Genomic DNA, 15,876 nt, shown 5'->3' on the forward strand with positions numbered 1-15,876 from the left:
TGTCAAGCGGGTGCCGCTCCGCACCGTGACACCACAGCTACATACAGCGGCTCTGTGGATAAAGATGGGTAAAATCTACCAGGTCAATTTGAAAGGATGCAAGGGAGATATGGTCATTGACTTGTGCAACACAGAGGATCAAATGAAGGCCATAACAGTGTTGCAGCTGAAAGAGAAAATTGCAGAAAGGCTTCCAGCCAACGTTGGTAAGCAGCTTGGGCTATGAGCAACATGTTTTGTTGAAATAAAACAAAAACAACAACAACTAGAAAATGTGCTCCTCGGAGCACAGGTCTCCGCCAGGTCAGGAAGTTGTAATAGAGGTTGTGTTGTCACAGTACGTCCTGCGAAGCTTAGCCAATGGTGCCGGAGATTAGGTGTTCACAGACGGACGGACACACACACACACGGACGGACGGAGGGTAAAACATACCCTCCACCATGCCTTCGGCCTGGCGGAGACAAAAAGTGCTGTGAAATGTTCTTCAATTACTCTCTTTTGTGTGTGTGTGTGTGTGTGTGTGTGTGTGTGTGTGTGTGTGTGTGTGTGTGTGTGTGTGTGTGTGTGTGTGTGTGTGTGTGTGTGTGTGTGTGTGTGTGTGTGTGTGTGTGTGTGTGTGTGTGTGTGTGTGTGTGTGTGACCACTGAGACCATGCGGCTGATCTTCACTGACAAACAACTGGAGGGGGATTCAACCCTTCTGTCATCTTATGGAATCCAACACCAGTCAATCATCCAGTTCGTGATGAGAGTTTCTGGAGGAATCGGAGGACTTACACAGTCTGTGACAGACGAGATGGACACGAGAGAGAAATAAACATGCTACTGTTCTTTGACCCTGCTGACTTTGTTTTCTGTTGATGCCGACCATTCCTGTATTGTTCTGTAACGCAACACAATAATAGTTAGGCTATTGTTAATTATTGGGATTTAGGTCATTGGCAGATTTATGTTGGAACCACTTATGTCGTTATGTGCAAGTTAAAAATAAAAGTTTCCTGTTTCCTGTGTTATCTTTTTTCTGTATTATTTGTATTGATATTGAACTGTGGTGCCACTATATATGTCTATGAATTGAATACCAAGGCCCTCTTTGGAAACAAGTCCGCAAGGACTTTCATGAACGGACCTGTTAGACAAAGTATTGTAAATGTAATTGTGCCGTTTTACATTTTTTGCCTAATAAAATATTCAATATTCAATATTCAAGGTCTATAGGCTACATGGTGAGCAACACAGCATTCTGGCTTCAGTAGCCCCGGCTGCCAGTATCCTATCAGCACGCAGCAATGCCTCAGCCACCGTAGAAGAAGAGAAAGATACTCGTTCAAAACAAACTTTTAGTTTCAGCTCTATAATTCATGGCATTCCTTGAATGTTTATTAGTTTAAAAAGACTAAAACCAAGCTAAAAAGAAATTCTATAAAAAACATGTTTCCTACTTTAAGGTAAAATAAATTGTGCGCGATTTGCGCATTAAATGCATTAAAATACCGTTCCGCAGAAAAATAAATCACCAATACAGCCCTGGTCATAACAACACAACAAGTCAAAACAAGCAGCTTCCATGGTGTCCATGATGATAACAATAAGCACTCTATGTACATATCTGTAACAGTGATAAGTGTGAGGGATAAGTGATTACGTTCAGTGGCGGAACAACTCAAAGCCGGGCCGGGAGGCACAGCACAGTGATCAGGCCCCCCCTGCGCACATCCCGTGCGCGCGGGTTTTGGGTGGATTCGGTCACTTTTTGGGGGGCTTTTTGTCACTTTATTTCGGTTTTAGGGTTAGGGTAGGGTTAGGTTAGGGTTATGTTGTTTAATTCTTATTTTTGCCTGATTTTACCGATTTATTATCTGACGGGCCGGGCCCTCCAGGGTCGCAGGCCCGAAGGCGGCCGCCTCCCTGGCCTCTCCGGACGCTCCGCCACTGATTACGTTTTGATTTTAATTGTACTACTTTTTTTTAATAAATTTTTTTAATAGTGATTGTAAAGTTGATGTAATGAATGTTTCTGTTAAAATATTTGTCTGTGTCGGGCCCCAGGAAGACAAGCTTTTGTCATGGCAAACGCTAATGGGGATCCTATTAAACAATAAAACAATATCTGTAACAGTGAGAATAATCACCATCTGTCCTCTGTACAGACCACCTTCACGACACATAGACCACCTGTCCTCTGTACAGACCACCTTCACGACACATAGACCACCTGTCCTCTGTACAGACCACCTTCACAACACATAGACCACCTGTCCTCTGTATAGACCACCTTCACGACACATAGACCACCTGTCCTCTGTATAGACCACCTTCACGACACATAGACCACCTGTCCTCTGTACAGACCACCTTCACAACACATAGACCACCTGTCCTCTGTATAGACCACCTTCACGACACATAGACCACCTGTCCTCTGTACAGACCACCTTCACAACACATAGACCACCTGTCCTCTGTACAGACCACCTTCACAACACATAGACCACCTGTCCTCCGTACAGACCACCTTCACGACACATAGACCACCTGTCCTCTGTACAGACCACCTTCACAACACATAGACCACCTGTCCTCTGTATAGACCACCTTCACGACACATAGACCACCTGTCCTCTGTACAGACCACCTTCACAACACATAGACCACCTGTCCTCTGTATAGACCACCTTCACGACACATAGACCACCTGTCCTCTGTACAGACCACCTTCACAACACATAATCAGAGATAATACATGGAACCTCACTGCTTTATCACAACATCAGCAGCACCACTGCTGTTGTGATTCACTGTTAGTGTCTCATTCACCTCCTAAACCTCCTCACAGCACCAGTATACACATTCACTACCCCCTCAAAAAGAAAATCTATAAATAAGATAAACCCGACAACTACATCAACGCAGCAGCAGCAGCAGCAGCAGCAGCATTAGCAGCAGCAGCAGCCATTGAGCTGGACATATGATGATGAGAATAAACTAAAGTAGAACAACCTTATATACAGGTACATCGGCTATTTGAACATAGCCGATCTACACGCTCATAACGTGTCACGATGCGACACATTGTGAGCTTATAGATTGTGAGCTTTGTTTTCAAAACATTTAGGAATATTTTTGGATCATTTTAACAACACAGATCTTGTATGGGGGTCCCTGACACAAAATATATCCAGGTGGGAGATGAGATGAAACCACTGTTATATTAGACTCACTCCATACTAAGCTGTGTATAAATATATCTGACCCTTGACCCCTCTGTATAACACACACACACACACACACACACACACACACACACACACACACACACACACACACACACACACACACACACACACACACACACACACACACACACACACAACCTGTACTCTGTACAGACCACATAGGCAGATACGGTGTGTCTGTACTCTTACGGCAGCCTGACATTATGACATCATGGCAGCCGAAGATTAAAAAAATAATTTCACTTCACGTGTCGCTCGCACACACTCACACGCACACACCACCTGTACTCTGTACAGACCACATAGGCAGATACGGTGTGTCTGTACTCTTACGGCAGCCTGACATTATGACATCATGGCAGCCGAAGACAAAAAAAAATCATTTCACTTCACGTGTCGCTCGCACACACACACACACACACACACACACACACACACACACACACACACACACACACACACACACACACACACACACACACACACACACACACACACACACACACACACACACACACACACAGTAAAGCATCCAACGGTACTCATGGTTGTCTTAGCTTTGTGCCTCAGTGTGTTTCACATCCACATCAACCAACAAGTGTCATTAAAACAGAGTCTTACCTGAGCTCCACAGAAGGAGGAAAACTATCCCTGTTCTATCCATGTCTGGATTCACTCACACTGGATTCTCAACTGGAACAGCACTGATCAACACTTGATGTCTGGAACTTCACTGATCAACACTTGATGTCTGGAACTTCACTGATCAACACTTGATGTCCTGAACAGCACTGATCAACACTTGATGTCCTGAACAGCACTGATCGGCGATCGTTGTCGTCCGTGTCTTTATGTGTGACACGTCAGCTCTCCTTATCTGATCATCACGTGGTTTCGCTGGAAAGTGGCAGCGATCTTGATGACAGGAAGCTAAACCCCAACCTGCCCTACATATGACAGAGGAGCACATATGCATCAAAATGGAGGACCACTGAACTCTGCAGGTTCCAAAATGGAGGACCACTGAACTCTGCAGGTTCCAAAATGGAGGACCACTGAACTCTGCAGGTTCCAAAATGGAGGATGTGTTGGATGGACGTTTGTTGCACCATGTGACTGCTGCTGACCAAATCTGTCCTTAATGAAGTACATCATGTTTAAAATATATATCTATATATGTATCTATATCTATATCTATATATATATATATATATCTATATCTATATCTATATATATATATATATATATATATATATATATTATTGTTTTAAATGAATGAATGAATAAACAAATATATTAAAACATGATTATACTAATACATAAATGAATACATACATGAATATATAAATACATAAATACATAAATACATAAATACGTAAATACGTAAATACGTAAATACTTCAATAAATAAGCAAAATGCTGTAGGAAAAGGAGTGTGTATCCTTCAGGTATTGGTTATTTTGTATTAATGTATCACTATACTGCCACAGGGGAGAAAGACAATATATATATATATATATGCATAGACTATTAAGTGAGTTTGGTAGAATATATGTTAATTATGTTTATTCATCTATTTACTTACTTACGCACATACTTACTTTATAACCAGCTCCATATCATGGCTCATGTCTGACACAGTTGTCTAGCAGCTTGGGAGCCTTGCAGCTTGGCATTCTGCCGACATGGCAATCACCATTGATAATGCTGTGGTGACGTCAACTCGGACTGCGAAGAATCTGGGTGTGACCTTGGACGATCAACTGTCGTTCTCGGCAAACATCGCATCGGTGACACGATCCTGCAGATTCCTCCTCTACAACATCAGGAGGATTCGCCCCTTACTCACAGAGAAGGCAGCCCAGGTGCTCATCCAGGCTCTTGTCATCTCCCGCCTGGACTACTGCAACTCCCTCCTTGCTGGTGCTCTGGCATCTGCCATCAGACCTCTGGAGCTTGTTCAGAAAGCTGCGGCTCGTCTGGTGTTCAAACGCCCCAAGTTCTCCCACACAAATGAGGCGCAGTTTACGGAGCTAGTTCAGGCCAGGCAACTCAAGGGATTGTGCCATCCGATCAGGTGACTAGTCACATGCACTCTTCTCCTGGTCGGTGGGTTATAAGAACTGCACTGCCTACCTGTTCATTCTGGCTGCGCTGTTCCGCAGCGCTGACGTGCCGGCGCTGCTGCTGAGATCCTGCCGTATCTGCTGCCTTCGCTCGCTGCGTATGCTGCTAACCATGAAAGTCATCCTACCCGCCTCCCCGGCATCCACCTGTAGGCTCTGTTTCTAGATCCCCATGGGGGTTAATTCATTCCCTGTAAATGCTATTTGGCATGTAACATTTATTAAAATGTTATTCTTACAGGGAATGAATAGGATTCAGAGACCTGACCTTGCCTCGCCACTCAAGGGTCCTTCTGGTCGATCGACACGGTCACGACTTTTTTCTGTTCTGGCCCCACAGTGGTGGAATGAACTTCCCACTGATGTCAGGACAGCATAGTCACTGCCCATCTTTCGCCGCAGGCTGAAAACCCACCTCTTGAGGAAACACTACCCTTCCTTCTTTGCCTGGCCTACTTGTTGTTAACTATGTACAAACTCTTGTTTTATTGTTGTATTGTTTTATTGGATCTTGTTTAGTCGATACACTTATTTGTTTTAGCTCTTGCTCATTTGATTTTGCTATTTTGTCTCATCTGTTTAAGAAAGTAGGTAGCTGATATATTGCACTTTTACCTTAGCGCTAGGTATACTCTTGGTTGCTTGTTTTTGCAGAAAATGCACTTAAGACTTCTGGTGATTAGTAGTTCCGTTCCCTACCTATGTTGAATGCACTTATTTGAAGTCGCTTTGGATAAAAGCGTCTGCTAAATGACTGTAAATTATGGCATTATGACATTATGACATTATGACATTCTGGCATTAAGGCATTACAGCATTCAGTTACAGAAAGTTTTCAGAGTGTACTTTAGAATATAGATGTTCATAACATGTATCATTGTATTGACACATGTTCCTTTCTACACACTGTACCCTAATTTTATCATTAAAAGGACCAAATTCAAGGAGATTTGGACCCCCTTCCTTGACTATTACAATAGTTTGCGGGTGCCGCTTGATGAGGAGACTTAGAGCCGTTTCACACTCGGGTCCCGGGTGCGCACTCCAGACCGCTTGGCTAGTGTGAATGTTGCGAATCGTCCCCCGAAACGGGTAACCGTTCCGTTCCCGAAACCACCTCCGGAGGCAGTTTCGGATCCGGATCATGCGTTTTCGGGTACGGTACGCTGCAATGTGAAAGCAAGCGTACCATTAGACGGAAGTGGCCCGCTATTTGGAATAGGTGACGGTATATAAACTCGACAAAAACAGCCAACAAAAACACGTCGCAGATCAATCCACAGGGGTTCAACCATGGCCGTAACATATCCACACCAAGCAGTAGCACAGCAGAGCAGTGCTCTCTGTAGGCTGGAATCCAACCGTTGCGGCATCCAACCGTTGGATGCCGCATGTGTTGGACGCCTGTATGTTGGATGCCGTCTGTCAGCGCAGCACCGGTTTGAAAAAAAGAAAAAAGACACACCGACATTCCATAGGCTAAATCAATGCATTTTGTGATCGCATCGCACAACTAATAGCCTACTAAAACTAACGGGGAATACCAGAAAATAATAATATTTTGACATACGGGAGAAACGGTTGGTGTGGATATTTAAATTGGATCTCTACTACATATCTTTGCTGTTAGGAAGAAACCCTGTATCCCATATTGCAACATTTAATGCTTTTTCATCATAAATGAATGCCCTATTGTCATACAGTGTCACACAAAAGTAGCAAAAATAGCCAAGCTACAAGCTGAAAATGCGGTGCAATGTTGATCTGCTATTTTTGATATTACAATATAGAGCAGATAACCACACTGATCTTGCATTGGAAAATATAAATTTTATTTTAAATATGAACAAAAGCAGGAGATGCAGATTAAACAACAGACAGGCAGCGTTGCGGAATGCGTTTGTGTCAACTGTACTTGTACTTTTCTTCATAGAGAAAAAGGAGAGCACAGGGCGCATATATATATATATATATATATATATATATATATATATCATTCAGTCTACTATAGTTGCCTTTTCATAAATGATATTTTTTTGTACTTAAGCTGTCGTGAAAGTTTATAATATTTAGAGAAATTTAAAGTTTCAAATGCAAAAGTAGTAGTAGTTGTGAAGGTTAGCAAACTGGACATTTATACTGAATGTTTCCTGTATCCTCATCTTGCGCTAATGCACACAAGTGTTTCACCAGGTTTTATTTGTGTTGTTTCTCATAAGCGTACATCCGTTGTCTGTCTACAACACAGAAGTCTGTGCCTTGACTTCTGCGCTCACTGTGTTGAGCGCTCAGTGCGTTCTCCCCGCTTCGGGGCGAGGCTCCCCAAAGACCGTGCACTTACATAGATCGCCTCCCCTCCCCAGCATAGCTCTCCAGCCGCAACCCTATATTTCTGCGCGACCAGCAAAAACATTGTCGCATAGTTGATGACGTCTGTGTCCACAGGGGAAACACTATGTGCATGCCGCCACCTGTAGGATCGGGGGTATATATGCATGTGTTCTCTGGTGCGATTGGATCTTGGCCAATGTGAATGCAGGGCAGCATTCGATCTGGGAAACGTTTAGAATGAAAACGGATCCAGTGTGAAACGGCCCTGAGACTTAAGTAGATGGGGCACTAGGCGAGACAGCAGGATTCCCCTTTCTTTCCCCCCTTCCCTTCCCTCTCTTCCTTTTCTTTGTTCCCTCGTTTTCCTCTCTTTATTATTATTACTATTATTTTTATTTGTGAATTATACATAAGAGATCATTGTTTCAATAACATATAAATGTATATTTTTATTGTTACAGTTATGTATGTTTATGACAAAATAAATTGTTGCAAGATTTGTATGTTACATTTGTATGTATACAAAATAAATACAATATATATAAAAAATATAATAAATAGATAGAAAAAAAAGAAAAAGTGACCAAATCTATTTTAAATTCAAGTTTCTGTTGTTTAACTAGAGATATAGTTTACATGTCTCTGTCTGACAGATACTGTATGAACCTGACAGATACATAAATTAAACAATACTGTCCCCTCACGCCCCCCCCCCCCCCCCCCCCCCCCATGTGCTGACAGTGTTAAAGTCTCAGTGTTGAAACTAACCTGGTCTCTCATTTCCTGTCTAACGTGCAGACTGCAGTTACACCTAAACCACAGGAAGCAGCTTCTCTGCTGCTCCTACCACACTCCTACAACCTTTAGTTATGTTCAAGTTAATTTTAATAACAAGATTACAATCTTTAGTTATGTTAACGTTACTTTTAGTAAGGTTTGAACAAACTTAAAAAAAAATAAGTTGAAATAGCAGATCTACAAGCTCACAAAGTGTCGCATTGCAACACTTTGTGAGCTTGTAGATCAGCTATTTTGGACACATCTTGCCAGTTAGTAGTACCTCCTGAGCAGGGTAATGAGAACCATGTGAAAGCCAGTCATGTATGGAAACAAAAACCCAGAACCTGTGAAATGTGTCACCAGTGTTCCTAAAGCTTTTAGCTCCTGAACCCAAAAGAGACATGTTGATGTCTCCCCGGGACCCAAACTAGTGAAATGACAAGACAAGACAAATATTCTTTACATGCACTTTCTCCGGCCTGTGTTGATAGAAATAAAAAACGTGAACAAATACTTCCAGTTGGAAACGGGAGACTCACTGGACCTCATTTATCAACGGAGCATAAAAACCGGCTTATATTTTTCCATATATTCGGCTGTACACCAACGTCGAAGTCACATTTATCAAAGGATCCTATACAGCCAATCCTAGCGTACATCAGGTCGGAGCTTTGATAAATCTCACGTCTGAAAACGAGCGTCATTTAAATAACACGCCCTTAAATATTCTCAAAACGCCCCGATTTTACGACATGAAGGACCATAATACAACCAAACACATCATGAAAAGCCAATAAGAAAGAGTTTCCCCCGCTCGCCTCGCCGCACACGCACACGCCTCTCTCTCTCTCTCTCACACACACACGCACGCACGCACGCACGCACGCACGCACGCACGCACGCGCACACGAATGACATGAATGACATATTATGATACCAATCACATAGCCATGAATGGAATACGTATTGTATATTAATTTATTTAACCTATACAGAGCAGTGTGCAAGCAGTCATGTAGGATATTCCCCGTGAGACTCGGGCGGGCGGCAGTGATGCCTCGTTAATAAGAGATCTGATCGTCTGGTTTATATCCTTAACCCAGCCAGGTTGTGTAGCAGAGGCGTCAATTGGGTATGGCAGGCTATGGCAGCTGCCATACCCTGGCTCCAGGAAAAAATAAAAATAAAATATATATATATATATATATATATATATATTTTTATTTTTTTTTAATAAAAAATAAATCCATGAATGTCTCTGTCTATCTGCGTTGATTATTCTGTTATTAAATTTCAGTAAAATAACTACCAATGCAAAATGATTGCTTTCACAGGGTATTTCATTCTTCACAACTGCTTGTATCTCCCCTATTCTCCCCTATCTTGTCAAATGGTATATTCCCAGGCCCAGTAAAAAGACTGACACAGCAACCCCCGCAGCAGACAAGCCGTGCGGCCGAAAAAGGCCCCCCCCCAAAAAGGGGCCCCAAAATTGTTTTCGGCCGCACGTAGTTAACCCTGCCATACCCTAGCTTTTACTGAACTGACGCCACTGTTGTGTAGCCTACATAACTCTCTATGACATAACTCCATAACATAGGACAAGCTACTGTAAGTTTGTAGACCTCACTGTCCATGAAAAGATGGTCGGGGCTTCCGAAAATGCTCCCGAAAATGCTCTCGGAGAAGCGCGTATATTTTGAAAATAGCAGATCTACAAGCTCACGATGCGACCTGTTGTGAGCTTGTAGATCTGCTATTTTCAAATAGCCAATGCAGCAGGATTTGCAAGCTTAACCGAATGACTGTTAAAGCAGTTTGTTTAAATTACTTTTTAAAATGTTATATTTTCACAGGGATTATTTATTAGTGTAGATATAGGCCTACATTTAGGAGTGGATTATGTGTCCAGATGCCTATCAGACAGTCAGACAATGCTGCTCCGCAGGTCTACAATGGAATAAACGGGCGCAGCCAACGTCAACAACTGGTCTCGACCAGACGTGAGATCTCAGCGTACGGTAGGATGAAGCCAACGTCAGGATATATTAATAAATGCAGAAAGTTGCTGTGATCTTGCCGTACGCCCATGATTTGGTCTGCGCCGCGTTGATAAATGAGGGCCACTGGGTGTGTTAAGGGATCTTAAGAGACTGTACTGTTATGTTGAGGAGAGTAATAAAGCCCAGTGTGTTACGCATGAACAATAACAGGCGTCTCCTGGAACTGGATCTGAAATCGTCCAGCGTCTACCTCTCACCCCAGGATGCAGACCTGGGTACAACATTCCAACAGATGATGGAATAAAGCAAACTGGCCCCTGATGTGAAGGACAGCATCTTAGCGCAGTGTTTTGATTTCCTAAAAGAACTGCTGGTGCAGTATCAAATGTGCCCACCTGTATCAATGGAAATGCTGCGAAAACTGGAGTTGTTTTGCCCCAAAACTGTGATGTCCACCATAGACAGGCAGGCCAAGAGTTAAAGACTTGCTCACAGAGTTCTTTTCATGTCCTGATATATCGATACATTAGAGTGCCAGTGGAGAAACGTGGCATCAGCAGGCTTCTCAAGTGATCAAGCCGTTGACGCGTTTAGGCTGGAAGTTGAAGCGTTCAAAGACGCAGGAGAAAACCAGTGTTTCAAAGACTTAGCACTGGGTGTCATCAGATTGCTGACACTGCCCATGTCTAATGCTCATGTTGAGAGAGCATTTTCCCAGGTGGCACTGCGAAAGGATGACAAGAAATCGCTCCTAACCAGCCTCATGCATGTACGCTCTGGCCTGAGTAGGCAGGAATAAACTGATGTCCTCTACTTTCAAACCTCCCTGTTGAGGAGATTTGATTCACCCATGTATTAGCCAGCTGACAGTTCTAAGTTAGTTTAAAAAATAATAATAATACTCTGCAACTTAAAAGACATTGATTCTGCATTCTGCATAAAGGTGAGATAATTTCTATTTAGCCTTTATTGCGCTACTGATTTTATTCAGTTGTGTGTGTGTGTGTGTGTGTGTGGGTCTTCCACATGGGTTTGGCCGAGTTGGGCTGTTTTTTATTGAAGTGGGCTGGTTTTAAGTTGTGCTTGGGCTGGGAACTGTCATTCAGATCTGGCAACCCTGTTAGTTAGCCAGTCTTTTCACAGTGTGTTTGTACACTTCAGACATTTTCCACACTGCATAAGGACTTTCACACCTCTTTTCCAATTTCCACAGTAACATCAGGGATCTCCATATAAATGGGCATAAAAGGGACATGGAATGACAGGTATAGAGATTTATATCTCTACACATTGGAAAAAAATATTTAGTGATGGGGGGGGTCCGCAGACAAATACATTTTGGGAGGTCCTTGACATAAAAAGGTTTTAGAACCACTGATGTAAAATGATTGATTGTTCCAGGGACCCCCAGAAGCAAAGATTTTTGTTACAAATGTTCGCTTTAAAAAAACATAGCAGATATACAAGCTCGCTATGAGCTTGTAGATCGGCTACTTTCAAATGGCCAAAATGTATGTATAAAGTGGTTATGTAATAATATTCAAAATGTACAAAGTAACTAGTAACTAAGTGTTCAAATAATTGTAGTGGAGTAGAGGTAAAAGTATTGGAAATTGGATATACTGAAGTAAAGTGCAAGTACCTGTACTTAGTACTTAAGTAAATGTACTTAGATCCTTTCCACTACTGGATATAACCGATGAATGCATAACAAACACATTGACACACAATCATGTATTAATGGAGTGGATAGGATACTTACTGTACCATATGCACACAAAGTGCCCTGATCAGCAAGGGAGGCCCCCGGTTCCATGACCATTTTAATGTGTCATCACAGTCTCTTCATATTTCCTATCTCTGCAAACTGTCAAAATAAAGGCTTAAAAATGCTCAAAACAAGATCATGTGTTAATGTGATACTAACTCAAGGTCACAACACAGATGTATGTATTACATCTATAGTCTGAATGCATTAATACTAAATAACATAAAGGCCTTGAATTATCAAATGCATGTCAAATAAATGACATCATGTTCAGTTCTATGGTACTTTCTGCCTGACACAACCTCATATCACCACTAGGTGTCAGCAGTGTACAACAAATGGAGTCAACCAATGGTCATGATGGGGTTTGACAATAATTGTACAAGTGATTTGTTCTTTCTTCAGAAATAATGTATCTTTGTGCTACAGTAAATGTACAATTATAAATAGTCAATCAATCAATAATGATTAATCCATCATGAAACTATGTAAAGTATCAAAGCATTGTGCTAGATGAATAAATACCAAACAGTTAGTCAATAGCAAAGTTTTGGTTTAATGCATTTCTTTGGGTTACATGTTTTGTTTTCACTGTAATCTGCTAGTGATTGGTTTAATCGCTGATAGCATTTACAGCCCATGTTATAAAATAATAATATGTGCAGTCATGGAACCGTAAGGTCATTTAGGTCACGGTTGTCTTCAAATGGCATATTATTATAAACAAACAAAAGAAAAACAACTAAAAACAACTATGATAGCTCACTATGGTAGCACATGTTCTCTCTTTAGCATATTAGAGCTATAAAAGGTTGATTACCATACCGGGTGGGTGCTCTGAAACCTGTAATCACTCTCACTGTCATTTAAAATAAAAAACACTATAGTTCTACGGCTAACATGTATAAAATCTGTTCTGTTGTCTTTCCAGCATCACACCTGAACCAAACAATATGCAGGCTCTATGCGCAGCAGACATGTTGAAAAGAAACTGGGCCTCTTCCTTACTTCCTTCACAGGTGTTACCAATGATACTAATGAAGGCGCTATTCCATTCTGGTCAAACAGAGTCAGGGTGTTGACCCACTGGAAACATTCTGCTACACCAGTGGGTCTCAGAGTGTGGTCCAGGGACCCTCATGGTTCCTTGATGGGGTTCCAAATGGACCATTGCGGGTGTCTAACTCTGAGAGTGTACAAATGGAACCAAATGGACCCCTACGGGTCCATTTGGTTCCATTTGTACACTCTCAGAGTTATGGGGGTCCCTGAAATTAACTTTTTGACTGCCAGGAATAAAACATAATTTGCTAAAAGCATAGCATATTTATCTCCAGTATGATCGATCCCTGGATCGCTTTAAAAGACGTACCCGAGTCTCGTAGAATCGGTGGGGGGGAGGGGGGAGCGTGCCGCCGCGATCATCCGTTCTATAGTTGTGGACAGTTGAATGTAGGTTGTTTTCGCCGAAACAGAAAAGGCAATTTTTCCAAAACAAATAAAGAAGTGAACGGGCTGTTTTTTTTTTTGCCATCACGTGATTTGCTGCTGCTTTCCTTGGGAGTCAAATGGTGACTCCAAAATATGACGACAAATCTCGTCATTGGCCGTCAAAGAGTTAAAACATTTGAGAACCTCTGGGCTACACTAAATGGAACAGTAGAATTGGGCTGTGAAGGAAGTAAGTCCTGTGAAGGAAGTAAGGAAGAGGCCCAATTTCTTTCCAATATGGCTGCTGTGCACAGAGCCTGTTGTGTGTGTAATTATGTCGCCTGCTGTGGTGACAACCTTCCAGGAAAAGTCAAACCGACCGAAACACGATTCCGGCGAAACATGGCCTTCACTACGTAACAGTTATAAGTGAAAAGGTGTGACATCATTTACTCCCATTTGAATTATTACATTACATCCTTGATAAGGTTTAACAGAGTTTTCACATTTCATTAGAGTTCTGTTAAACTAAAATAAAACATGATGCCAGACATTCATTTATGCTTGTTAAGGGATAGTTCACTTTCTAACATGTTTGGGGTCATTTTATCGTCTACTCAGGCTTTTTTGTTTCACCTCAGACAGTTTTTAAGTTGCTTGATTCAGTATTTAGATATTTGATACTCATTGTATCAAACATTTTATCAGACACCCCCATTCCTATACAAAACCCAATGAAAAAAGTAATTGAAAAAACACAGCCCCCTCACGCATTAGAAGGACAATATCAGTCACAGGTGTTTTCAATGAATCCATCATGGTTAAAAAACTAGACCACCAGATTAATGATGTTTTTGACCGATATTAACTGACATTTGAGCTCTATTCAATAATGTTCTAAAATAGCTGATCTACAAGCTCGTTATGAGCTTGTAGATCGTCTATTTATTATTTTTTCACCTATTATCATGACAAGATGCCAAGATGCCAGTTTGACAGTGGTGAGAAATCGCGCCATTATTGGCATAATACGTCAAATAATGTCCGATATTTCACATACGATACATCCACACGTGTTTGTTTGGATGTATTTGTGTTGTATTGTGTGTGTATTGTATTTTTTGTACATTTAAGTTAAGGACCCCCTCGAAAACGAGATGATGCATCTCAAGGGGGTTTTTATCCTTCTAATAAAGGTACGATATCGGTCGGGCTCTAGACCAAGACGCGTAGCCTATAACAACCAATAGAGCAGACGTTGTTCTATACGATCAGATCTTTATCCTGCGTCTGGTCTTTTACTTCTTGCTGCGGTAGTTAGCGGTCACCACCAAGTAGCCCTCTCTGGTGAGCTCTTTGATGTTGGGGGTCTTTTACTTCTTGCTGCGGTAGTTAGCGGTCACCACCAGGTAGCCCTCTCGGGTCAGGTCTTTGATGTTGGGGGTCTTGCCACCAGAGGTCTTCCCCTCCACCCTGGAGATCTGGAGCATGCGACACGGGTCGTGTTTCAGCAGGTAGCTCTCGAACGTCTCCCAGCCTCCGCCCACGCGCACCATCACGTGTTTGTTGTGCAACATCTGAACGGAAGACATGAATGAAGAGATGTGCACTGATATCAAGAATTCAACACAACACAAATTATTACAACTTATCATTTACAGTTTAGGCATTTTATCAGACACTCTTTCCCAGAGCGAACTACAAAGTGTCAGATCAGAGTAAATGACATGAACTCTAGTCTACTTCATGCTGTGATATACTGATGTAGTTGGGCCTCCCAGCCACTAGGTGAGGATATAATGACTTACAGTATATAAGAACTGAACCAAGTATACCACTATTCATTTAGAGGAAGACCCAGGCAGGTCAGAACCGGTCAGCGTCCTTAGAATGGCTTTTTAAACTTCTTATTTTTTGCTACATTATGCCCTGGGACATTACAGGCTTTGTAATCAGATCCTTGGCTCGTGCGGAGTGTGGATTTAGCCAAAGGGCTTCCTTTTCATTAAGAGTCTAAGAGTCTTGGAGCGTTGGCCAGGGTGTTGTAGGGAAGGTGGGGGAGGGGGGGGGGGGGGAGGCAGACATGTTGTGTTATAGCTGATCTAAAGAGAGAGAGAGCAGGAAGGGAAGGAGGTATAGAGGTGGATCATGTCCTGGAGGTATTAAGGGGTAACACTGCATGCCCTTGGTTGGCTGTAGGT

At 42.2% G+C, this 15,876-nt stretch overlaps 2 protein-coding genes across 4 annotated transcripts in view; both read right to left on the reverse strand.

Moving 5' to 3' along the window:
* The window catches only part of LOC308092368 (uncharacterized protein), a 55,918-nt gene extending 51,877 nt beyond the window's left edge, over window positions 1–4,041 (reverse strand). Inside the window, exon 1 of the mRNA XM_080438219.1 lies at window positions 3,858–4,041. Coding sequence (XP_080294345.1) covers window positions 3,858–3,900 — 43 coding nt within the window. The 5' untranslated portion in view covers window positions 3,901–4,041. The remainder of the gene's footprint in view (window positions 1–3,857) is intronic.
* Window positions 4,042–14,998: 10,957 nt separating this feature from the next.
* Window positions 14,999–15,876, reverse strand: part of LOC308092066 (growth arrest-specific protein 2-like) — a 50,822-nt gene continuing 49,944 nt past the window's right edge. For all 3 annotated transcript variants that reach the window (XM_080437862.1, XM_080437861.1, XM_080437860.1), the window contains one exon: window positions 14,999–15,252. In XM_080437862.1, the coding sequence (XP_080293988.1) occupies window positions 15,049–15,252 (204 nt within the window). In that variant the 3' untranslated portion in view covers window positions 14,999–15,048. The remainder of the gene's footprint in view (window positions 15,253–15,876) is intronic.

The sequence above is a fragment of the Gymnoscopelus braueri genome, assembly GCF_963280865.1.
Source record: "Gymnoscopelus braueri genome assembly, chromosome: 9".
NCBI classification, from domain to species: domain Eukaryota; kingdom Metazoa; phylum Chordata; class Actinopteri; order Myctophiformes; family Myctophidae; genus Gymnoscopelus; species Gymnoscopelus braueri.